The sequence below is a fragment of the Rutilus rutilus genome (assembly GCF_951802725.1).
Source record: "Rutilus rutilus genome assembly, chromosome: 3".
Lineage (NCBI taxonomy): Eukaryota > Metazoa > Chordata > Actinopteri > Cypriniformes > Leuciscidae > Rutilus > Rutilus rutilus.
This window is the reverse complement of record NC_140211.1, coordinates 13,219,585-13,247,508: the sequence shown is the minus strand read 5'-3', so window position 1 is coordinate 13,247,508 and position 27,924 is coordinate 13,219,585. Positions and strand designations below refer to the sequence as shown.

Below are 27,924 nucleotides of genomic sequence, written 5' to 3'. Positions count from 1 at the left end.
GACAAACACGTGTAAGTGCTGCTTTCATATCCGATTGGCTGAGCTGAGAAATGAAGGCAGTATATGATATGACAGAGTATCACGAGGAACACCACCTCCGCTTCTGCTAGCTTCTCAAAATGCTTGTTAACCCTTTTGTGGAGCGTTACACAAACATTTGAAATATAAGTGGATGTTATCTGCGTGTTGTAACTGCCAACTGTCCTACATGAATCTGTGTGTATCATTCTACAGATCATATAGCAAAAATATAGCATATTTTAAGGTGTCCTTGTTATACATTTAAGTACTGAGTAATATTAATTACCTACATGTACTTACTATAGGGTTAGAGTTAGGATTGGTTTAAGTTTAGTTGCATGTAGTTATGCATAATTTATAGTAATTAATATAGAAACTACATGTAACGTGATACAAGGACACTGTAAAATAAAAGTGACTATTATACAGGATGATTGTGTAACCGAGCATTTTTCAGGGTTCATTTAAATGTTAATGACTAATAAAATAGGAAAACAGTGACCGGACAGTTTGCAGTTATTGAATATAAATATCTCACTGAAACTAAACATACACTACCGTTTATAAGTTTGGGATCAGTATGTTTAAAAAATAAATAAATTTAAAGTCTCTTTTGCTCTCAAAAGTGGCATTTATTTGATAAAAAAAATAAAAAAAAATAAAAACAACAACAGTAAAACAGCAATATTGTGATATATTGAAACATTATAAATGCTTCAATAAAAGTGAATAAAAGTATTCATTTCTTTGAAAGAAATCTCAAACTTTTGAACAGCAGCGTACTTTTACAGCAAAGCACGGTTTGAAAACTAAATTCAAACAACCACAGGTTAAAGTAACTAAATGAATTTTAATACAGCATATAACAATTGTTAATTTTTGGATTATTGAAGTGGGACGTCACCTTAAAGATGGAATGCATTACTCATCTTTTAACAAATGAGAAGAAAGCAGAAATGGGTCAAGCTTATTCAATGGCATTGATTGCAATGTTGAGATTCAGATTTGAGTCATAATATAGCACACACTATATTATCTCTATAGTCTACTCTAAAAATAGTTGTAATGGAGAACAAATAGATGGAATCTGATGGTAAGAAATTGTCCCCATCATACTATATACTACATGATACATCAAATTTGACAACTCTGACTACGCAAAATATGCAGATTGGAGCCGACAGCCACAGGAAAAAGCTCAAATCATGCTAGAAAAGGGGCTAAAATCTTTGTTCAAGTCAGGTACTATAATCCAGCCATTAATTGTTCATCCCATCACCTTATTGTTGTTTCCTCTGCAATTTTACATTGAAAAGAGCGACATTTCTGAAAGGACCTGTTGACCATTTTGACCTTTCATGCTCATTAAAGACTGGAGGGCGCTTGGAACTGCCAGTGATAAACTCCCCAAAAGGAACCACAAACAAATATACAATGTGAAGCCCTTCCAGTCCGTTCTCCACATGCCCAACAAAACACAGTCCCCGTTCCCCTCCTTCCCACCTCCCCCCAAACCATGAGTGGGGTTCAAACACAGTTTAAACACATTACGTGCAGGAGTGGCGAGGTCGGCCACGGGTTACTGTGCCGTTCCCTCAACGGGCCTGACCAGTCGCTTGAGTGGAGTCCTCTGGATCACACTCCAGAGTACGTGTGTGTTGCGTGCTAGCGTCACCCCCCCCACCGCCAATGTCTAGCAGAACACAAAAAAAGAAACTCCTGTCTGATGCGCCTAAAAATGGAGGTGTGGGACTCAATCCTTCAGCCCAATAAGAGCAGCCCACAAGCTTAAGGGAAGTGTGCGTGAGAGTGTGTGCATTTGTGTGTGTGACAGCGAGCTAAAGGCTTCTGCTGTTAGCCATCGCTGCTCTTTATGCGTGTGCAACACCGTGAGGAAGGAGCTAATGAGCCAGCAGGTATTTTCAGCTATCAAGAAGACATGGGAGGAGAAACGCTAGTGAGAGAAGGAAAAAGAGAAGGTGGGGTGAGAGAGGAAAAGGATTCTTTTAGGATAATGGCAGATAAAGATGGGGTTTTGTATGGACGACTTGGCTTTCGCAAGACTGGAAAGGCTGAAGATCAAACCGAGACAAAAGGAGAACTGGGTGTGTGAGAGGACGAGAGAGGAACTTGGAGACAGAGAGAGAGAGAGAGAGAGAGAGAGAGAGAGAGAGAGAAAGAGAAAGCGGGCGAAAGAGAGTCTAAGTGTGTGTTTAAGTGCTTCACAGAGTGTTAATGAATTGGGGGTGTAATCCATCACAGGTTGTAACTCTTCACAAGAAAGAGTCCCTTTAACCAAAGGACAGCACTTGTGGGGACAAAGACAGGCATAGTGTGGACTTCATACTGCAGTGCTGAAAAGGTGTTGCCGTTAGTAACCCCATCCCATTGAACCACAATCTACTCTTTAACAGTCACAAGTCTGACCTTAACCAACAACACCAAGCTGACTAGAATGACAACTTTAGGCCTTTATATATCCAGTATACACCACAGCTCAAAAGTTTGGGATCGGTACGATTTTTTGAATACATTTTGTACCGTCATAAATGTTTTTACCGTCACTTTTTAATGCATCCTTGCTGAATAAAAGTATTGATTTACATTTTAAAATAGATTCAAATAGAAAACGGTTCTTTTAAATTGTAATAATATTTCACAATATTACAGTTTTTACTGTATTTTTGATCAAATAAATGCAGCCTTGGTGAGCATAAGAGACTACTTTTAAAAATAAATAAAAATCTTGCTGATCCCAAACTTTTGAACAGTGGTGTACACAAACACACACACACACACACGTCTGTATCCATCAATCAATCTATTTAGGCATAAAGTTGTCGTTCTAGTTTTTATGTGTGTGTGTGGCTCATGTGAGGTACACAGATATGTAATTGTGTGCTGCGAGTGATTTGAAGGTCACTGAAGGACATACTGTAGAGGGGAGAGACAACAACACTCCAGCGACTTCTTTCCTGTCACAACAGGTTTAGCCCAGCACACATTATATCAGAGAAACAACAGCTCTGTTACGCTACATACACACCATTCACATCTGCTGAAAGAAAAAGTCTACTCTAAAAGAATGAAGAAAATGACAAACTCAGAAAACGTCAAGTATGCTGGAAAACTTTGCACAGGACAGAAAGTGAAAAAGTACTTCTGGTGCTTCATGATAGGTGTTTTCCCCAGTAAAATGTTTTACTTGTATGGGCACATTATTGTGCACATCTGACAAAAATATCATATGTGTGAATTTATTATTATGTAAACTAGCAATGTTTTTAGAAGGGAAGAGGGAGACTGTCCATTCATTTAATGTAAATAGTTGAAATTCTGTTTGGATATTGCAGAAAAAAAAACATTTAAACTCACAGTGTGCAGTTCTGTTACAATAAACGCATCAAGATTACAACACCTTAAGAGGATGGGTAACCAACTGGCCACTTTTTCAGACAGAAAACTTTCTGTAATTAAAAAAAAAATAGTAGGGAAAGAAAGAGGAGAAGCACAAGAGAGAGAGAGAGAGAGAGAGCCGGCGCGGGAGCTTGGCTACAGTTTGTGCTGTGCAATTGAATTTCACACAATATGAGGCAGCAAATGACATGTAAATCATGAACAGCGTCCGGCTTGCTTTTCCACGACAGAGTTAAATACCGGAGGTGTTAGAAAAATCATACGGCCGCTCCAGAGGGCCAGGCAAGAAAACCGCAGGGGTGCAGAGGGCTCCGAGACACTGAAAGGTCTTCCTCGAGCTCCACTGAACAGCCAATCTGGCGCACACACACACAAACGATTGCTTCAGACTCTGGGCCACCACAATGAGGACGAGGCCTGTAATTGTGTTTGTCCACCTGGGTATAAAATAAGCATTCTGGCGATGTGATGCTGGCTTGCTGTGCTGCTGAGTCCTGCGCGGAGGGGAGCAGCCATGAGTGGATACACTTCATTACCCCCTAGATTCTCCCTCCAATTACCCCTAAATAAATACACACAGCCTACTGGCAACAACAATGACATATAGCCCCGAAAGGAGAATGAAAGGAGAACCGTATCCAACGCAATTCACATGCATATATGAGTGTTGTTGGATAATGACCGTGGACAAAGAGAGAAACGCACACATTGAAATAATTTCAGACCGCGAGGATCTACATATTTAAGAGTTAAAGAGGGTCAGTGCAAAGAGTCTGCAGAGATCATTCAGAATGACACCATGGGTTTTATTGATAGACTGCTAGATAGATAGATAGATAGATAGATAGATAGATAGATAGATAGATAGATAGATAGATAGATAGATAGATAGATAGATAGATAGATAGATAGATAGATAGATAGATAGATAGATAGATAGATAGATAGATAGATAGATAGATAGACACACAGACATACAGATATTAGAAACAGACAGGCAGACAGACAGATCTGTAGACAGATAGACAGACAGTCAGATAGACAGTCAGACAGACAGACAGACAGACAGACAGACAGAGACAGACAGAGACAGATAGACACAGACAGATAGAAAGATAGAGAAAGACAGACAAAGATTGACAGAGACAGACAGATATACAGTTATACAGATAGATAGATAGAGACAGACAGACTGATAGATAGATAGATAGATAGATAGATAGATAGATATATAGATAGAAAGATAGAGAGAGACAGACATAGATAGAGAGAGACAGACAAATAGCCAGACAGACAGATAGGCTAGATAGATAGATAGATAGATAGATAGATAGATAGATAGATAGATAGATAGATAGATAGATAGATAGATAGATAGATAGATAGATAGATAGATAGAAAGATAGAGAGAGACAGACATAGATAGAGAGAGACAGACAAATAGCCAGACAGACAGATAGGCTAGATAGATAGATAGACAGATAGATAGATAGATAGATAGATAGATAGATAGAGACAGACAAATAGACAGACAGACATATATACAGTTATACAGATAGATAGATAGATAGATAGATAGATAGATAGATAGATAGAAAGATAGAGAGAGACAGACATAGATAGAGACAGACAGACGCATAGATAGACAGACAGAAAAAGATTGACAGAGACAGACAGACAGACAGATATACAGTTATACGAAAATAGATAGATAGATAGAAATAGAAAGACAGATAGACAGACAGACAGACAGGCTAGATAGATAGATAGATAGATAGATAGATAGATAGATAGATAGATAGATAGATAGATAGATAGATAGATAGATAGATAGATAGATAGATAGATAGATAGATAGATAGATGGACAAATAGACAAATGGACAGACAGATAGATATACCCATAGATAGATAGGCTAGATAGATAGATAGGCTAGATAGATAGATAGATAGATAGATAGATAGATAGATAGATAGATAGATAGATAGATAGATAGATAGATAGATAGATAGATAGATAGATAGATAGATAGATAGATAGATAGATAGATAGATAAATAAATAAATAGAGACAGACAAATAGACAGACAGACAGACGGATAGATAGACAGACAGACAGACAGACAGATGTGGAGCAGAATGGCGTTTATCTAGCAGTGATCTAAATCATAATCATCATCAGACTGGAGCACGTGAGTAGTCAGCGCACCTGCCAAAAGGCTGTTCCCACATCACCAGTTTTTAAGTCCTGCTCAGCAAGAGACCAATCACACTCACGGGTGCATGAATGAACACGGCCATTCACAGAGCATGAGGTGAGCGTTTGCTCACGGCCAAGCTAATGATTTTGACGAGAAACGCAGTTGAAAGCGCATCCTGTGCAGTTGAGTGACACTGACAGATGTGAACTGACACCAAAAATGAAACGGGCTCATCAGAATTCCTGTCTGATTGGGAACTAATTGGAAACCATCACAGGTATTAAATGAGAGGCGGGGGTTAACGTGCATCCAGTGCATTGTCAGCATTCTGCCATGGTAGAACACCTTTCTAAAGAATCCCTGCACACCTGCACCACCTTGGCTCTGGGCATACAGTTAGTACTTGTCATGCCATTCGATCAGTTGTTCCCACGGAGGAGGGAGGAAGGCACATATTTTCACTAGCTTATAGGCAGGCTTTCGTCTCAGCGAACAAAGTGTAACTAGGTTCCTGAGAAAAAAAAAAAGAGTGGGACAACTAAGTCGAGAATAGCAGCTATGAACTGGCATCTTAACCTGTTGCTCGGGACAGCATTGCGTGTAAGCATGCAGCACACCAGGACAGACAGACAGACAGACAGACAGATTTATATAGATAGAGAGACAGACAGAAATATAGACAGATAGAGAGACAGACAGTGTGTGTGTGTGTCTGTGTTAAAACACAACATTCTAATTTGTTACACTGTTTATTTAAATTTAAGTTATGTTATAATAAACATGCCAATAAAGACAGACAGACAGACAGACAGACAGACAGATAGATGCACACACAGACAGCCAAATAGAGACACAGACAGACAGACAGACAGACAGACAGACAGACAAATAGATAGACACAGACAGACAGACAGATAGATAGATAGATAGATAGATAGATAGATAGATAGATAGATAGACAGACAGACAGACAGATAGATAGATGCACACACAGACAGTCAAATAGATAGACACAGACAGACAGAAAGATACCGGTAGATAGACACACAGACAGTCAAATAGATAGACACACACAGACAGACAGACAGACAGACAGACAGATAGACACCGGTAGATAGACAGATAGATAGATACACACACAGACAGTCAAATAGATAGACACAGACAGACAGACAGACAGACAGACAGACAGACAGATAGATACACACACACACAGACAGTCAAACAGATAGACACAGACAGACAGACAGACAGACAGATAGATAAATTACATTTTAAAATATATTCAAATGGAAAACAATTATTTTAGATTTTGTGTATTTTCAGTGTGATGTATTGCCTGACATTGTCAAACATGGACAGTCATTTAGGCCTCAGTGTTTATGGAGATATGAAGTGGCAACAATGTTTTGGATGTCAAAGAATTTGCAGTGTGTGTTCTAACTGCTCAAAGCACACAAGGTTTGATGTGGGCGAGTGTGTGTGTGAGTTTGTGAGCTGTGAAACGGAGGGTTGCGTGCTGGGCCAGTGTGAAACGCAGCACAAATGCATGAGTCTGCGTGAATATGAGTATACTCTTTCTTTTTTTCTGTTCTACCAACTCATTTATTTTCTCTGCCCATCAACACAGGCCTGTTTGTATGAGCAGTGTTCGCAGATGCCTTTTCCCTTTTTTTTTATAAATAGTATAATTTAAATAAATTATTATAATAGATAAATGATGAAAAATTATTTTGTTCATTCATAAAACACATGCATCACCACTGGAGTTTCTCAAATCCCATTCTGTGGTACTTTTTCTTTAAATATTTTTCATTAAATCGACTTTTTACTCTGATTGACGCAAATCCTCATCTACTTTTTTTTATTAGTAAAATATAACATTTCATAAATGGTTGATTCTTTAATTCTGAACCACTAGTAAGATTTTTTTTATTTTTTTTATTCTAGTTTTAAAAAGTAGTTCAACAACTTTAAACTTTTATTTAATTTTGTCCTAATTTTTAATAATGTTGAAAGTTTACAAAATTTATATATAAAAAAATAAATAAATTTTTTTTTATATAAAAACTGGTAAAATTCTTTGCACTCATTTTTTTTTGGTATTGTATTTTATTAAATTAAACTCGATTTAATTATGAAGATTTCCTCTTGGTAATCATCTGAGTCTTCTGCGTTTTTACATCATCTTTCAGCTGGCATTTTTATTACTATTATTTTGATTAAGGTGCTGGTAATGGCCATCAGTGAAGCAGGACTAACTCAAATACGTTCATTGACCTTTATGTTTTAGCGTGGGCTTTTCTGAGGCTTAGAAAGCCGATAGAAAGATGTCACATGGACACTTCATTTACTTTGTGCAGCGTAGGGTTAGCTGTAATAGCTGTGTGTTTGCCTTTGATTTACTCAATCAGAGAGGAGTCTTATCTAAGGTGCTCAATTGAGAAATTAATGACGATAGTTTGAGCTTTAACATAATGGACAGAAAATTACAGGACAGTATTCTTAATTGACCAAGCGAATGAGGACAGGAGCTGTTAAGCTCCAAAATGACTAAAATAGCACCATAAAAGTAAGTCTTCTGAAGCCATAGTAGCTGTGTGTAATGAGCAGATTGAAATTTAAGCAGCATTGTCACAATATTTTAATATAATGACTATTATAAATCTTTTTATTATTTTATGAGATCAAGGCATCAGTTTCCAGCTGAGGTGGCACAGCCTTGGCGCCACTGCTAATGCTAACGGAGCACTGAGCACAAATACCTGATTAAGATGCAAATTTACCCATAATTGTAATGTAAATTCTTTCATTTGGATGAAGACATCAACTGTCAAATAGCCATGTCATTATATCCCTTTTTCACCCTTTCATACTCATCATAATTTCTTGACGTTTCCCATCAGTTTTTTTTGGTGTGTTTTAGTGAAGGCACAGCCCAGCTATCCTGTTTATTATATTCTCAGTTCATTTTCCGTACCTTTTGTTTGGTTTGGTATTTTTATTTCACCCGTGTCTGATACTTTTGCTCCTGTGGGATTTGGGAAATTTGCGTATGAAAATTGCGTTTCGTTTGGTGCCAGTATTTTGATTGTGCATCCATTACTTCTGCTGAATATTCCTCAATGCAAATAAGCCCAGACCCACCGAAGAGCTACATGTATCTGAGATAATTAATTTCCCTTTGAAAGCCAGCTGAAAACGGGAAACCCTGCCAGGAACAAGGAAGAAAATTAGTGTTCATTTAGGGTTTTTTTTTTGGCAGTGGACAAATTAATAGTTTTTGCCCCAAACAATATGGCCACCTAGGGATATCTGCTTTATTCCTTGCTTCAAGTGGTTTTGGCCCGGGTGGACTGGTAATCAATTAACCATGCCGACTGACATTAGCATGCTAATGTTTCTGTAAGCAAGGGTCAGACTGTCTAGGCTATCGCCGTCGAGCTTTTGCCTCTTTATTGGTAGGGTGAGATCTGTTGTTGAGTTGATCATGTGAAGATCAGTTTTCCATTGAAATGTCTTTCAGCTGTCTGTGCTTGGGTGAGTTTCACAAAGAAATGTAAAGATCAAACAAGAAAACAAGAAATTACATTTTGCATAAAGAATATGAGGGATTTTTTTTTTGCATTATGATGAGCATTTTTAAAAGGTTATTTTTCTTAATATTCTTATTACAGTAACGTTAACTTAAATTTAATTATTTTAATTTGAAATGTTTTTATACAATACATCATGGTAGTATTTGTTCTAATGGTTTACTTTTCCCCCTGATTTATTGGAAAAATAATTATAACTGCATTTTACTGTGTTATGATTATAATATCTATTATTGAAAATATGGGGAGTAGAAAGAATATAATAGTATATAATGTGTGTGTGTATTAAAAATATATCTTACCAACCCTAAACTTTTCAATGGTATACCGGTATATTGAAAAGTTTAGGGTTGGTAAGATATTTTTATGTTTTTGAAAGAAGTCTCTGCTGCTCACCAAGGCTGCATTTATTTGATCAAAAATACAGTAAAAACAACAATATTGGGACATATTACAATTTAAGATAACTGTTCACACAAAGAAAACAAGGATTTCTGCCCAAACCCTAGTATGAAATAATGAAAATGATGAAATATTCTTAAATCATAGCACTTATAATTTTCCAATCCGATTGAACTTCCGACCTCAAAACCAAATGCAAACCATAAGAAATCCAAACTATAACACTCCTATTTCAAATATAATGAGCTTCATGGAAAATAAGAAAAACAGTCAAATCAAAACTCCTAAAATAATAAAAACGTAATCTGAAAGATGGGCCATATTCTTAATAAAATGTTAATCAATTATGCCGTGAACACTAGTTAATAATTATACTGAGGTTATGTAGAATCATCCCAATACGCAAGTATCCAGTATGTATGTGTGTTTGGTTTAACAATCCAGAATTCACAGCAAATGTGCGTGATTGCAGCAGTGTGCATGTGAATGGGGGGATGGGACGATCTGGAGGCACGCCAGGGATAGGTGAGCTGTCACTGGTCATTAACATCATCACTGCCACGACACAAGGAAGCAGGGAGGCTGGGGGAAGTGGGCGGAGATTGTTTGGCCATAAAATGCAAGTGTGATGGAAAACTTGTTCTCCTACCTTTCTGAACTGCCACATGGCAGTTGCCTCATGGGAAACACAGGCACGCAAACAACTTATATCATAATAGTTATTGTCGAAAGGGAACGCACACCAATACGATAATGCACAAATGAATGGCTGTCAAGTTATTCACGGTGACTGAGGGCGGAAAATAAACTGATTGCTGTAATTTTACAAAGTACAATTTTAAAGAATATGATTTCATGGATGCAATAATATGTGTGTCATGGTCAGAATTATTGTCACCCTCCTTGGTTAAATATGAACAAAGAAGCCTGTAAAAAATAAATCTGCATTGTTAATCCTTTTGAACTTTTATTAAAAAAAAATCATATGAATCTAACTTTTCATTGAAGTAAAAGAATTGAATGTGGGGAATATCTCTTTATGAAATAAATGTTCTTCTCTTCAGTTCACCGTACTCATTTTCTAGGGTTCAGGTCTGGGAACTGGGATGGTCACGGCAGAAGCTTCATTTTGTGCTCAGTGACACATTTATGTGTTGATTTTAATGTTTGTCTTGGATCACTGTCCTGATGGAAGATGCAAGCATGGTCCATTATAAGATTTCTAGCAGAGGCAGACAGGTTTAGATTTTTTTATCTGTTGGTATTGGCTAGAATCCATGATACAATGTATTTGAACAAGATGTCCAGGACCTCCTGCAGAAAAATAGGTCCACAACATTTAAGATCCAGGAGTATATTTATATTAAACAAAAATGTTAAATATGAATGGGAATATAGGCTAATTCAAAAATATTTTACAACTAAGAATTTCTAGGGGAGCCAATAATTGTGGCCAACGTGTTTTGGAGAAAAACTGTGATTTCCCCCCCACTTTCAATTATTTTACTTCAATGAAAGGTTAGATTTTTGAGAATTTTTTGAAAGAAAGATCAAAAGGATAAACAATGCAGATTTATTTTCACAGCCACCTTTGATCATATTTACCAAGGGTGCCAAAATATAATATTTAGATTATATAAAAAGTTTCTTAAAACTAAAAACTTTCTTAAAAAAATTACTGACAATAGTTTATATAATAACAATCATTTAATAGGCCAATATTTAATTAAAATATTTAGATTATATATAAAGTTTTCCTAAACTAAAAAAAAATATATAAACAAAACATATTTAAATTAAATTTATATTTAAGTATAAAGTTTTCACAAACCAAAAATAGTTTTTATGATGGTAAAAGAAGAAAAAAAAAGAAGAAGAAATTAATTTGGATAAAACAACCATATTGCAATGTATGATTAAATCATGTACATTTTACATACAAAAAAAATACATATATATATTTTTATGAAGGCTTTAGCTGTGCTTGAATGTAATTTGTCAGTTGAAATGTGACTGGCTCTGACATACTGTAGCTCCGCCCTTGTCCCAATACCACTGTCACTCAGCATTACTCCTCCTCATTAGCTACGATGGGAAAGTTTGTCTAAAGCAGAAATAGCACCGCTTGGCTCACAGTTCACAAAGCTGGGGTCACAAAACCCTGCCAGCACAGGACTGGGATTCGGTCTCAGAAACATTCTTTAATATGGATCAGGACCCTCCCATTTTGACTCATGAATAATCTATTAATCTACATTAAACTGCATTGAGAACTCATTAATATGCATTTCCAGTGACCTCGGTCATCTGTTTGGGTTCCATTGAAAAGCAGCCAGCTGTAGGTGTCAGGGTAAAGATGGTCATAAAATTCATCAAGTTTTTATGACCACTTACTCAATGACTGCCTGTTTAAAGGTTTTGATTTATGCAACCTTTAGAAGAACGCTTCCTATCCATATTCAAAGAAGAAGAAGAAAAAAAGGCAGGACAAAGCAGCCCAATAATTCCTCCTTTCAACATTAAAATCTTAAAACCTTCATCATCAAGTGTTAATCAAGTATATAATCACACCAGGGAGTTGGAAATGTACATAACCAGAGGTTTACCATTAATTACCAACTCCAAATTCTCAAAACCCCTCACCTGCAAAATAAATATCCTTTATGATGCACAAAGCTATTTTTACTATGTGGACAGAGTTCAGAAACTAGCTGTCAGATGAAAGAAAGTACTGTGAAAGCCCTTCAAGAGTGTGGGAAAGTTATTTTTAGCAGCCATGCCAGAACCGACAAAGACTTCTACTCGGTCATCTTCTGCTCCGGATCAAAATTCCACCTTTGAACCGGCCGACAGTGGACCAGGTGGGGGTGAGGAGGACTTGCTGATGATGGCAAGTTTAGCGCTGGCTTTTTAAAGTAAAGCAGTGCAGCTCTAAAGACTTTTACTTTATTTCTACACAATAATTGCAGCATATCTGCTCAAATATTCCAGGAACAGAGGGAAGCGGAGTCAAATACCAACTGTTTAACAATTAAAGGGGACATATCATGCCAAATGCACTTTTTTAGCCCTTAAATGCCTTTTGTTGTATATTTGGAGTGTTTAGAAGTACAGAAAATATGAAATTATTCTCTTCAGGTGCTTCGTTGATATCTTTATATTCTGTTTTGGTCATATTTTTCAACCTGTTCCGATTTTTCTGTTATCTATGACGTTTTTTGAACTATCACGTCACAGTATTTGCAGCGGAACTGCCAAATAAGGACATTGACTTCCGGCCCAACACTTCGAGCAATCCGCCATTTTTATTTCTCGCTGCAATTTTGTAGTCTAAGCTAAAGGATGCAGAAGTTACGAGAGGGTAAGTTAAAATGTTCGGTTGTTGGATGTAGTAACCCACACGCTTCATTACACCGTCTAATGTAGATAAACTGCCGCGCTTGTGACAAGGGCGCATGTTTAACTGAAAGAACGAGCAGAGAGAGAGACCCGGTCGCGCGCGCGCTCACTCTCTCTCTTCAGAGCCAGGCGAAAGTGTAAACAAGACACCGTCTCCAAACTAGACGCTGTCTTGCTCTCTCTCCCTCGCACATATTAATCAAAATAAATCGTGTCGATGGTAAAAGGTCGGAAGACCAAAGTTTCATGTGTAAATACAGTACACACCAGTGCGATACATCCATATGAAGACGTTGTTCTACAGGTTCGTCATCTTCATTTTCATCTCGCTCCGGCTCCGACTCTGGCTCGAACATGTAAGGCTGGCTGGACAAGTGTTCCGTTGTTGACATTTTGTTAATAACGTGTGAATAAAAAGTTTCTGTGCCGCTAAATAATCGTATCTCTGCTATCAAACTACAAAAATGGCCGAACGGGGTGGAGTTGAACCTCTGCAACCTGGAGAGGGGGCGGGGTATGAAGTGTCTCAATTGTATTTAAAGAGACCGCACCAAAACGAGTTGCTCTCAGACGCACATCAGAAAAGGGGTAGAAAAGGGGCCTGTGGAGCTATAATAATGAAGAATTCAGACCCAAGCATTGCAGTTCCGCTTTATATAGACTACAAATGTATGATTTATATGTAAAAAGGAACAATTTAAAAGCATGATATGTCTCCTTTAAAAACAACATCAGTCTAACTACACATGATTTAACGGTTACCACTTCTGAGCAAGAAACTTTTCAATCAAGATATTATGATCTGATTACCACCCAAGTACACAATCCTTGTCTCATCCTTGCTTTTATATTCATAACCTACATTTTCATAAAAAAGGGTATTTTGTCCAGAATGGCACACTGCCTTAAAGAAAACTTGTACTGAACTCAAACTTTTGAACGGGAGTGTAAATCAACACTCAAATGATACAAAATTGAGTTATTAAAGTTAATTTACATGTTCAATATCCTATCATAAATTACCCATCAACAATTACGACTTACAGTAATCATTTCTCAAATTTAGTTTAAAACTAATCCAAAAGCAGATACTTCACTGACTTGCAGAAAAGAGTAAAAGCTTGCCTGATTTAATTAATAAATTAAAAAAAAAATAATTATATTGGCCACTGCAAAACTCATACTGGTTAACCACCAAAACTAACCCTCCAAAAACTTTAGTTGGATCACAGCAACAAGGCCCAACCAACCAGACCCAAATACAGCACAGGCTGGCCCAGACACAACCAATCAATCAAGATCTTGCCGCAGGAGCAGAACCTTCAAAACTAAGACGGGACAACAAAAAAACAATTACTAAAGGAATGCTTGTGTGGTTATGAAAAATTATAAAACCAATGTTCTGACATATCACCATAAATAAGTCCACACAAGTCTTAAATATGCTCTCAACTATATATATAAAAAAAAAAAAATGTTTGCTGATCTTTCAAGATTGTACCTCCATGAGCCACGGCTAATTTTACCCAATTCTTGGGATGAAGATCATCTGAGCTCACCTCTAGAAACCCCAACACCCTCAAGGTGTGTTTGGCTCAAGTTTGGGTCAGGGGTCGCTCTAGTCTAGGGTAAGTATAGTTTAATCACATACCTCCTACATTCCAGTCTGAATCCTCAACCCCACTCGTTGTCGAGCGTTCAACTGGCATGCGTGTGTATGCGTGAGCGTTTGCTAATCACGATTTTCCTCATAACCCCTCTCTCTCTCTACCTGCCGGAACAGGGACAGAGGTTAATTCTGGCTGCAGGGCATTCTGGGCAATTGACTGCTCATCAACCGCAAACTGAACTTTACCAGTCAGTCAAAGACAAGCAGCCAAAATGCTCCTCTGGGTAGCTGAGCGACAGCATGTAGACCCAAGCCTGCATTAATAACATTACAGCACAGCAGCTCACTTCAACAGACAGACAGAATATCAACAATCTCTCTCAAATCACGCTTGGCTGCATTTGCTTTCGAGAGTTGGGAAGCAAGATTTACTCGAAATGTTTGAAATATCGCAAAGTGATGATGATTAATCATCAAAATAAACCATCATCTTATCGGTTATCGGCCATAACAAATATAATTATAACACATGACCCCACATTTCTATATCAGTGCATCCCTAAAAATAACGTGCATTTCATTAGCAGTATACAAGAAGGTTTCATGCAAGTTAGGAATAATTCAGTCTAATATTTCAAAAAACATGTCTTGCATGGTTTTTCTATGTGGGAAAACTCATCTTTCGTGGTCATGTTGTCATGACGTGACTAATCTTTGATTGACGTGTGCACTCTAAACGACCTGACTGACACACACTTGGCCTGCCAATCACCTTTCAAAATACAATCATTAAACACAGATCAGATCTGATTCACACTGACTCATCTTAAAGGGAAGGTGAAGAGCATGTCTTTCTTTGTACGAATGAAGGATGGACTAATGGCATGGCTAGCAAGAATGATGTCTCAATGTTACCAGCGAGCAGGCGGCAAAGGGGCCATATCATAATTCAAGTCATAATTCAGAGGTTCTGAGTGCCAAAAGTCCATCCAACTCTCAATGTCAAGAGATCAAGAAAACTCTATTCTTCATTATATGACCTTTTATAGTAAATACTGTTGTTGTTTTATTGTACTTGATGTGGTGACAATGTAAACATACATTAGCAATTTGTGTCTCTCAGTCAAACCTTCCCATCACGGGTGCGTCAGATATATTCAAGGAATGATGGCCGAGTGAGGCATGTGGTTGGAGCGCACACACGCTACCAACAGCCCCGCAGGGAAAACTCACTGCATGAATTTAGTTTCGCCCAGTGTAAACTCTGCACGGCACATTTGTTTGTGTGCGTGACAATGTATTGGCGTAACATTATCTATCAAAGACCTGTTTGTAGGTTATAGTCTAGATTGGAATGGTAAGATCGAATGTGGAAAATCCCTCAAGTCACTATCTCTTCCTTCCACTGATATTTTCACATCAGTTTTTCCTGAGAAATTCTCAACTGCTACTGACAAAATTTGTGAAATAAAATACAGTATTTCTGTCAGCCCAAAGGTCATGGGATCAATTCTCAGGGAATGCATAAACTGATAAAACACATACCTTAACTGTAATACCATTTAGGGTACACACACAAAAAATGTTTTTGGGTCTATTTTTGGGGGTTTGGGTAGTTTGTGTGTAGACGTAACAACCCAGTGGTTGATTTATTTATCATGGGCTTGTTGCATCCTCTTCAGGAGAGAGCAGTTCTCAGTGCCATCGCATTTCAGTGCATTTCTTCTGTAAAATACAAGTTTGTGTACATTTTATTTTATCTATACAATCCTTACCGTGCAGTAAATCATTTAATTTTATGTAAAGCAACATACAGGGACACGATGTGAGTCACCTAAACGAGTGTTGAATCGGTCTATATGAAAACGTTTGATGCCTTGCGTAAAGATACTAAATCTAAATACTTTGGATGTTAAATATGTCCTCAGTGCTGTTCACTGATAGTTTATGGGCAGGTTATGGACTCAGTGGCAGCATATTTCAGCTATGATTGAAATGCAGGACGCCGATCTAAAGTTACGAGAGCCAGCTCCGTTACAGGTTTGTTAAACGGGTTTAAATGTAGGCAAAAGCCCAATTTGAAGGGTAAAATTAGCCCAAGATTGTGTCCTATATTTACCCAGCCCTTGGGAATCGAACCCTTGACCTTGGCTTGCTAACACCATGTGTTTGAGTTAAGAACTATCCTACTATCCTTAAAAGGGTTGTGTCAAAAGATCAGGAGAAAAGATGTTAAGGTATATTACGCTGCCTAAAAAAAATACACACAAATTCTTCAGCGCTGCTACAACACAAACCTACATTTGAGCCCTTCCACAAACTCAAAGCGGTCGGCCCATTAAACAGCCATTGAGGGAAACCACCTTGACTTTTATTGACCCTATAAATCTAGCGAGGAGTGGATGAGAGGTCTCTGCCTTAGACAGCGTTTAAAGACAAAGACTACTGGTCCTTCTGAGACAATAGACTTCCTGATTAACTATTAACAGCTTCACCAGTGATAACTTAATTAGGGGCCAATGATGGGGCTTCAGTAAGAGCCTGGGCCCTTTCATTTGTGTCCACTTGATGGACAGGCACTCATTGGTTGGAAGTGGATTGTGTGTGTGTGTGTGTGTGTGTGTGTGTGTGTGTGTGTGTGTGCTGAAGAGTTTTACAAAAAACGACAGAATAAAGATTCATTGTAGCTTATTTGACACCTCTTCTGTCCCCATGTTGAGAAAAATCTTGAGTAAGTGCAGAGGTGTTGTGTGTGCTGTAAAAACATGATGGTTATTGTAGTTTTAGAATAAATGTGAGCATTTACTCATCTAACTTACACAACAAAACAAATGAAGTATTCCTCAAAATGAATAAAAATAGTCATATGCAAACTCAGAATACTACGCAAACCTGCAATAATCAAATACGTTAGATAATACAAATATACTTGTATGTAATCTCACATTAACAACTAATGTCTTTGCTGCTGACTTTTGATGATCCAATACAACCATACCAATAAGCAAAAATGATATTAGATAAACATCACATTTGTGTTTAATTTTTTTTTTTTTTTTTTTTAGATGTTAAAGTGCCTTTACATTTGCCAAAAAGAGAACTACTGTTTATTTTATTAAACAAACTAACAAGCAAGCCCAGCCAAGGTGAAAAAACGTGAAAGTAACATAACATTGTTTTCCATAAAAAGTAACCAAGTAACAGAATGAGTTACTTTTTAGGGAGCAACGCAATATTGTAACACATTACTTTTAAAAGTAACTTTATTTTTCGGACAAAGTATTGCTTTCGAAACAATTTTTGATCGCACCTGTCTGAGTGCCATATAATTCCCAGTGAAAACAAGTTACACACATTCAAGAAAGTGTATTTATGAGACTTCAGAAAGAAAATCTCAAAGTCTTTTAAGGTAATTCTTTGAGGTGTAACATCTCCAGTCTAAAATCAATAGTTTCAACCTTTCAAATTGACACTCAATAGCTGAGGAAAATAAACAGGAATTAGTGAAGCACAGCTAATGTGGACATCAATTCATAATCATGACCTCCAAATATGTGCACTGATTCGAGAGACATGGGGGAAGAAAAATAAAATTAGCAATTAAAAGAAGTCATTTCTTAGCATTTAGTAACGTCATACGCTTCCTGTTCGCCACGAGAACGAACAAACATTAAGATAAAAAAAGCTGCATGAATATAATATTATATATATATCATATTTTCCAAAGAACCATTTTAAATGTATCTGGTGTACTGTGACATTACTGTGAACTCACCTCAATTGTGAACTGCTTCCTCTTGAGTTTGAAGGCCAAGTCTTTCGTATCGGGTACTTCACATGACAGACAGTTCAGATGGGGCAACTGACGAACATGCAGGAGACCTGAACAAACACAGAAGACATTAACAGCGAATCATATTACTGTGTAAACTTGCTAGAAATACACACTGTCAGAGATATTATTCAGTATAGACTACCATTCAAAAGTTTGGAGTCAGTAAGATTTTTTTTTATGTTTTTGAGAAATGTTTCTTTTGCTCATCAAGGCTGCATTTATTTGATTAAAAATACATTTCAATATATTTCAAAATGTAATGTATTCCTGTGATGGCAAAGCTGAATTTTCAGCATCATTTCTCCAGTCTTCAGTGTCACGTGATCCTTCAGAAATCAGTCTAATAAGCTGATTTGCTGCTCGAGAACAGCAGAGATTTACTTTTTGAAACAATTTTCACTCAGAAATTGCTAGTAAATTTCATAAATAGAAGAAACTGCAAGTGGCACATTGAATTAAATGTGAAATTTTGAAGTAAAATGACTTCTTGTAAACATACTCCAAAAATGTTTGTTTAATTTCCAACTTCGAAAAAGAATGTTAATATTATTTGCTTAATTATTCTGATTAATATTTTGTGGAAACCGTGATCAATTTTTTCAGGATTTTTTGATGAATAGAAAGCTAAAATAATAGCATTTATTTGAAATATAAATATTTTGAAAAATCATAAATATCTTTAATGTCACTTTTGATCAAATTAATGCATCCTTGCTGAATAAAATCTTACGGACTGCAAACCTTTGAACGGTAGTGTAAACACTGTAGTGCTTATGGGGATCATTTTTAATAAACGCACTCAAAATCCATTCGGCAGGACATTTCAATGGGCATGACGTTTCTGACTATATTGCACAGGCTAATAAACACGTTGTTAAACAAATATTTTCCCCAGGTATTGTTTTGCCTGTTACCTATTTAAACAGATTCTTGTTTTCATTGTCTGCTGAGTTTTACCGTGGGCACATGTAGCTATCATCTTTCACACTGGCCACTATAGCATTGTATCAACCATTATTTTATTAGCTGCACCAATGGGCAGAAACCAAAACATATGAGAGAAGGACTGCAGCGGAGGGAGGAGAGAAATGGGTTGGTGGGAGGGAGAGAAAGCCAGAGAGGTGAGTGGAGGATGGGGGTAAAACAAGGTCAGTCGGCACAGGGGCATGTTGGGAAGAGAGAAAGCTTTTTCGCCCTCTTTAATTCCTCCCTCCATCTTTTTTTCCCTCAGTTATGTGGCCAGTAGAAATATGACATTAAAAAGAAGCACTGAAGACCAGGATGAGGGGGATGAGAGGATGGAAAGAGCATGTGTATGTGTGTGTGTGTGTGTGTGTGTAAAGGCCCCGCTTGTAAAGGGACCCGTGCGCTAGGTTGATTCCGCTCGAGTTGATTCGCTGTGACAGAACTCCCAACATGCTTTGTGCAGTGGACGCACCACAGAAAAGAAAGAGTGGCCTCATGTACGTCTTCATATTCACTAAGACCTTATGGCACAGCATTATTCATGAAATGAGGTAAAAATCAATAGCAAAAGCTAACAATAACTGTTCGAACACACTAAAAGTAAGGAAATGCATTACAGAGATGTTTGTGAAACCATCTGGAAAGCATTGCATATATATTTTATATTTATTAGTATCTTATCTGTTTTCAAACATCTTTTAAAAAAAAGGGGTTTTCACATATTGAAACAACACTAACATAATTAGAGTCTTATTTTGTTCACAAATATCGTAAACATCTCAAAAAGAACTAAAACATGAATGTGAAATCATTCATTTCTAACATCTGTATTGCTAAACAAATGCTCAATTATATTTACCACCCATCCAATACGCATTGACATTGCACGTGTGCTATCACAGAATCCATGTATTATCTAATCAAATAACTAAAAACTAAATTAATAACATTGACAAAAGTGAATGACCTAACATTTTTTTTAATAATGTATTATATTATATTATTATTATTATTTTATATTTTGAATATTATATTATTATATATTATTATATAAAATGATAAAATAACAATAAATATGAAAACAATGTAACATAATAAATAAAAGTACTAATTCATAAAATTGAAAACATTAGAGTGTAATTTGATTATAAATACCTTAAAGAAACAAAACAAAATAATAAAATAAGTAAATAACTAAGTACATAAACAATCATCTGAGGTCATTAGTGTTTGTAAACCACACCCCCTCTGGCCATTCCGTACTTGCAAATGAATGCAAGAAAGAAACAGGGCAGGGGGCGGAAACAAGGAGAGAGAACTGTAAACAAACTGACCTTTACAGAGAGATGGACAAAAAAACAAAAAAAAAGATGAAAAGATAAAGCATGCAACATTAAGAGATGGCGGGAGTGTACGATGAAAACAAGGGAGGATATGAAGAGGCACAACGAGAGGAAAAAGGATAGAGCGGAAAGAGCGTGAGCCCAAAAGATCTTCCTCATCTGCAGTGTGGCCACAGAGAGGTTTTAGCCAGTATGAAAATATTGATTCTGCAACTCTGCGGCCCCTGAGGGCTGTGCTGGGTGCTTGTGATGGGGCGGTGGGGGCTCTCTCTCTCTCTCTCTCTCTCTGTGTGTGTGTGTGTGTGTGTGTGTGTGTGTGTGTGTGTGTGTGTGTGTGTGTGTGTGTGTGTGTGTGTGTGTGTGTGTGTGTGTGTGTGTGTGTGTTTTCCGTGGCAGCTGAATCTCCCCCTGGCCTGTCTGCCAAGGAGCACGTCTGATTGAACACGGCCACACTAACAGGAGCTGACAGCTAGAGAGAGGTCCACCCTGCCTGCCCCTTTCTACTAATGCACTTTACTGAGCGAGTGTGTGTGTGTGTGTGTGTGTGTGTTTGTGAGAGCCAGAAAGATAGGATGATGCAAAAGGCATGAATAAGACGAGGGACCAATGAAAGATCTTTTGAAAATAGATTTTCTGAAGAAATGCGAGCGGTGTCCGTCATGATTCTAGACTGGTGTGGATAGTTGCCAGGGTGTTGTTATGCAGTAGCTGAGGTCTTCTATGCAGTGTTATTTAAGTATTATTTATATACCACTATAGTATTTATTAATGATCTGAATTCACTTTTATTTCTCTATATATTCAATTTTCGTGGTTTCCTTTAATTTTGCTTTGTGCTTTTGTCCTTTTTAGTAGTTTTTTTAAAATATTTTTTTTTATTTAGTTTTAGTTTCAGTAGTACTTCAGCTTTTTTTTTTTACTGTATATTTTTATTTAACAATATTTTTAGTTAACAATATCACCCTCATGTCATTGATAAACGATTATTGCTTTTATTATTATTTGAACTATATTTTAAATGTTAATTATTTATGTTTTCACTTTTAATATTTTTTTTTTTAAGTTTTGTCATTTTTAATATGTCTATATAGCATTTTTAAATTGTTATTTATTCATTTTAGTTGATTTAATTTGAGTTATTTTAGTACTTCAACTTAACCTAAACGGAAATGAGAAATAAAATACCTAAAATAAAATAAGTTTAACAAATATATTTTTTAATGGTTTTAGTTTTAATTAACAATAATAACCCTGGTCCTTGTAACATTCTGATCTCTAGATACGTTGATTTTTGGTCTCTAGTCTCTTTTGGTATCTGGTCTCTAGATATGTCCATCAGTTTTATCATTCGAAATCCCATTGCTTAAATTAGGTATCAATCGGTGCAGAATGAGTTACAAGCCAAGAATTAATACTTAGGCTTTGGAGATTTTCTGTCAGTGTATTTGAACTCTTGAATGTATGTTTCTTCTCACCGTGATAGTCTTTGTAAAGTGGGTTGGTCGTCTCCTCTGAGCCTCTGAATGATTCCAGAGCGATGGCTGTGTCACTCAGTCTGATTATTCGTCCCATTACGGCTCTGTTCTGAGAGTGCGAGACAGAAAGAGAGAGTGGGAATAGATGAGAAAGACAAGATATATACATGAGAAGAGTCCAATTAAAAGTGTACAAACAAATGTAGAAACATCTAGAGTGAAGCTGAGAGCATCTCTTGCTAATTAAACCCATCCTAACAAGCAGGGGTTTCACTCCCTTTACTCTGAGAACTGAATTAGGTCATCATTATCTCTCGGAAAAATGGAGCAGGGTATTCCGGAGGCGGAATTCATGAACTTACAACAAAGCCTGAGCTTACAGATCTAAAACCACCTCAGTCAGCAGAGATTTAAAAAGAAATATATCCATTTTACCAACACCACTCTCTATGATGATTGATGATTGTTCACATTTGAGGTATCATTGATGTCCATTTGAGGTAAACATTTTTTTTTTTCCTAAAAATACACTACAATTAAAAATGTGGGGGTTCAGTATGATTTCTTTGGAAAGAAATGAATGCTGTTATTCAGCAAGGATGCATTAAATTGATTAGAAATGACAATGTTACAAAAGATTTCTATTTCAAATAAATGCTGTTCTTTTGTAAAAAGAAATGTTTCACGGTTTCCAGAAAAATATTAAGCAGCACAACTGTTTCCAACATTGATAATAATGAGAAATGTTTATTGAGCAGCAAATCATCATATTAGAATGATTTCTGAAGGATCATGTGACACTAAGACTGGAGTAAGGATGCTGAAAATTCAACTTTGCATCACAGGAATAAATGACATTTTATAGTATATTCAAATCGAATTGTATTTGTATTTCGAATTGTATATTTCACCAAATAAATGCAGCCTAGGTGAGCAAATTTTTGAATGGTAGTGTATGTGCTTATAGCAACAGAAATGTATGCAGTTTATTTAATTACTGATCATAAGCAGTGTAGCTAGTATGCTTGATAACTGCACTGATAATACTTAGGTTAACAGATTTAAATAAAGTGCAACCCATCCAACAACTGTGCATCTGTTTAGTAAAGGAAAGTAAGAAAGTATTACTTTTCACACATGGTGATAAACAGGCCAGAATTGGGCCAGAGACTTTGCTGTAAGTAACCACCTAGAAACCATCCACAACTTAGGAATGACATAGCAACAGCCTGGCGACCTCCCAGAACACCCTTCCAAGTTTGAACGGGTGTAAAATTCAATACACCATTCAATGCATCAAATTACGTTGTAACATATCAGCACTTGCATTCATCATGGCATCCAAACCGGTATTATAAGGTTATCTTTGGTAAGGATATCAGCTGTATAATGCCACCACTGTAAAATGCTGCCTTTGTGTGCGTCATGTAACATTAAATCCATCAGATCAGAGCAGAACATACGTTTGGTGCTCGAACACATTGAGTGCTCTGATTCCCTCAAACACATGCTCTCCAAATCTGTCTGTCTCTCTTACTCGGATCGCACAACTCATGCAGTGTCGCCATACGGCACAAATCTGGATGAACGCAAGCACGAAGCCACATCAACTCAGAGAAAGATCCAAAGATCCCGTCCGCTTCAGAGCAAAGACTTCTCACCCATTAATGCTTCCATTCCAAAAATATCTGCTGTTAAATGGTGTAAAAATGCCTTTCAGCTCATCGAGGTTTTGTGTAACGCAAGAATTACACAAGCTCACATTTACACTTTGAAATGGACTAGCTCATAATGCATTTCCGACGATGATTTTCATGGGAAACATTTGCAAAACAGATTCAAACGTGGTAAAACATGTCAAAGAGAGATAAACGTATGATAGAAATGGGCCAGAATGTATAACTTAAATAAGTTATGAAAGCCTCTGACCTTGACCGTACTGATATGAAGATCCTGTCATAAGTTAGATTGAACAAACACAAGTCAACAGCTGCAAAGAGAAAATAAGCAAGTTTAAAGCGTTCTAGAGCGAAAAAAGCACAAATGCAGATCAAATACGAGCAGCAAATCTGCTGAGAGCGCCTCCTCCTGGCCAAAAACTAACACAGAGACCATTCAGAAAGGCGGGAGCACTCCAAAGACAGACAGAGATATCAGGCTGTAGTGAAAAATTTATCTCTACGCCACTCCTGAATATTTCATGCGCTCCCTCTCTGTAGCAGCTGACGTGGCCTAATGCAGTTTTCATGCATCCGTGTCCTTTTTTCTTTCCTCCTTTCTCTTTTCATTCCTTCTACAGCAGACTTTGAGAGCATGCGTGTTTGTGTACGCAGCCTTGACCCTTTTCCCAAATCTAGCATAAAAAATTTAACCCAAGCAACTGTGTTAGTGACAGTCGCTGTCAACTCAACACCATCACACCAATTCAAGTTAACAATACAGCTAAAAATGCAATGCAACTACACAATAGTTGGGCCAACATATTGAAGACTGAAGTACAGGATGGAATAATGATATTAGAAAACATTGTGTAGATGAACTGATTAAACTTCTCGAAGCACCTAAAATAAAGATGTTTTTATGGACATGGCAAAGAAAAAAAATAAAACTGCTGATGATTAAAAACAGAGTAGAATATTATGCACGAAATAAGATGCATATGTAATTAAACAGAAGTGACAAGTGATGTGAAGCACATGCAAAAGTCTCAAGTACACAACTAAAATATAAAGCAATTTATACTTCATATAACCCATTATTTTTAAAGATATTTAGGCATTTTGTTCAACTTTGTAATTTTTTTATATCAGCACACCGTTCATCACGAGACCACTAATATACACATAGCTCATTTCAAATAGATTTAAGCATTAGATTTTAAATCTCAAGAGCATTTTAATGACACAGTTAGAACAAATTTCTATATACATTGGTTTTACATAAATTATCATTCAACTTAATGAAGTAGGTAAGTTTTATGAACATTTACACAAATGTTTGTTTAATGAATGACGCCCAGTTGCCGCCACAGTTGGAATCTGCCCATTTTTGTGGGGAAATCTGTGCAATTAATAGATTTTAAAATGGCAAACAGTGTTAAATATAGACCTTATGTAGCCCCGCCCCTTTTCAGCGCTGCGTTCGTTGTGTTCTGTCATCCGGTTTGTATTTCCACAGCATGAAGGTAAGATCTTATGGATTTATGAATGAACCGCTCATTTTAAACATTATAATGCTCATAATGACTTTTGTGTTACGCAGCGCGTTTGAGCTTCTGCAAGAGGTTTGTTCTTGGCGTCAAGAAGGTTCGGTTGAGCTTCTGATTATGTTCGCTGATCAATGTTTATTTGTGAATAAAATACTAAATTCAATCTGTTCATCATATAAAGCGATCGAGTCTCTTCAGAAAATTCGGACTAAACCACTCAATTCATACGGATTCGTTTTACAATCTCTTTATAAACTTTTTGAAGCGTCATAGTGGTAGTTGCGTAGCAGTCAATGGAGAGACAGGAAGCTCTCAGATTTCATCAAAAATATCTTCATTTGTCTACTGAAGATTAACAAAAGTCGTATGGGTTTGAAATGACATGAGGGTGAGTAATAATGACAGAATTTTCATTTTTGGGTGAACTATCCCTTTAATAAAGAAACACACAATGAATTTGTAAAAGTGTGAATAATGAGTGTTTGCTTTCTGCCCAACTGAACAGATTCCTTGCAGGCCTACTAATTGGTTTCAGAAACTTTACACATCTGAGATTGACCTGCTATACAAGTCACATAAAAACATAACAAATTCTAGTCATAGCGGTCCAGCTCTTCCTTAAACTCCTTCTTTCAGTCTCCTCTTTAGACTGAAAGACTGGGTCTCCAGGGTCCTGGACCCAACAGAGGCTGGATCTGTAGGTGTGTGTGCTAGGTGCTAGTGGACTATGGCTATTTGAGCAGAGATTGATTAAAGATTCAGATGGACTGTGGCTTTAATCTTGTCAGAGGAGGCTTTCAACGCCCGACCCTTTCACATCGACATTAAAAATACATGACAGGACTTTTCATTACAAGCCACATCAGATGGATTTTAGATAAGGGTGCTAATGCAAATTATGGAGGATTAACACAACATCTCTAGGAGTTGACCCTACATTTAGTAGCTAGAGCAAAAATATTGATTCATGATACTGTACACTAGTAATGTTACTGTACATTAAGGAAATCTATTCAAGCTCCACATAGGAGCAGATATATTGATCCAAAAGCTTCAGAGATTTAAACTGAAGTCCAAAAACAACTTGCATGACAACGCTTTGAAACAAAAAATAGAATGTTGAATCTTAAATGAAACAAAGGCTTAATTACTGTATTGAATATTCAATGGCTACATTGCTTTTTTTTTTAAATGTAAAGTGTGTATTTTATTAATCAAAAGCAATTGTAATATTATTATTAATAATAATATTAAATGTAAAATAATATGAATAAATAATAATATTAATAATAATAATGTTATGTAATAATAATAAACAATGGTTCAAAAGAAGAAGAAAAAAAGGACAAACATTCAAAAGTTTACAATGTACAATAAAAGTTTACAATGTAAAATAACCATTTTGTATTTGAATATATTTCAAAATGTAATTTATTCTTGTGATGGCAAAGCTGAATTTACAGCATCATTACCCCAGTCTTCAGTGTCACATGATCCTATAGAGATCAGGATTATAAAGGATTATTTGATAAATAGAAAGAATTAGAATTTAAGTTATTATAGGTTTACGTTTAAGTTTAAGATTCCAACTCTCACTATTAACTATATTAGCATGCATATTACTAGGATATTGGCTGTTTATTAGTACTTATAAAGCACATATGAATGCCTTATTCTGCATGACCATATTCTACCTCCCTTAATCCTACCCAAAATGCAAAATCATAGTTAATAGTTAGTTAATAGTGAAAACTGGACCCTAAACTAAAGTGTGACCGAATATATTTATTAGACAAAGTCTGTTTGTGACTAGTTAAGGCCTCACCGCCTCAAAATACTGTAGTTACTGAAAGGTCAACATGTTTACATCACATCCGTTCCACAAAACCACTTTCAAACCAATCACAGCGTTTACGCCATCACCTCCACCGCAGAAAACCGCTGTGTGCCCCCCAGCCTCCCTAAGAGGGGTTTTAGCACTTTGTCTCCAAACGGACAAAGAACAGTGAGATCTTGTCTTTTGAAGCGCTCTAAGAGCACAGCGGCTGTGGCCTGACTCTCGTTGGCTAATGGAGGCACAAAGAAAAGGGCCTCTCAGGAACCCAAAGACGCTGAAAGAGAGAAGCGCCCAGAAAGACTCGAGACTGACCATTGGCTGGCTGAATGCAAAGTTGAGGGCCTCAGACAAAGAAATGTGGCTTCACGCGCCAATAAAGAAGCTCCTCTGAAGGCCAAACATACATGTACTCAAACAGATACACACACAGGCCCCCTGAACCCCAGCCAAGCGGAACCTCATTCACGCAACAGAGGGGGGTCGACTCTTTGACTCCGGCTCATGGGGCGGTTATGGTGTGCCAGGGTTGACAAACTTATGGTGACCTCAATGCTGGTCCATGTGAATGACAGTCAAGTTCAAAAACAAAAACAAAGGCTAAAAAGAACGTTTTGCA

The 27,924-nt window shown here is 36.9% G+C and overlaps 1 protein-coding gene across 1 annotated transcript in view; it reads right to left on the bottom strand.

The window, feature by feature from the left end:
• The window catches only part of elp4 (elongator acetyltransferase complex subunit 4), a 64,321-nt gene that overhangs the window by 7,018 nt on the left and 29,379 nt on the right, over nt 1-27,924 (bottom strand). Inside the window, exons 8-9 of the mRNA XM_084404560.1 lie at nt 22,264-22,372; nt 18,420-18,526 (exon numbers count right to left, since the gene is read on the bottom strand). Of these exons, the coding sequence (XP_084260686.1) occupies nt 18,420-18,526; nt 22,264-22,372 (216 nt within the window). The remainder of the gene's footprint in view (nt 1-18,419; nt 18,527-22,263; nt 22,373-27,924) is intronic.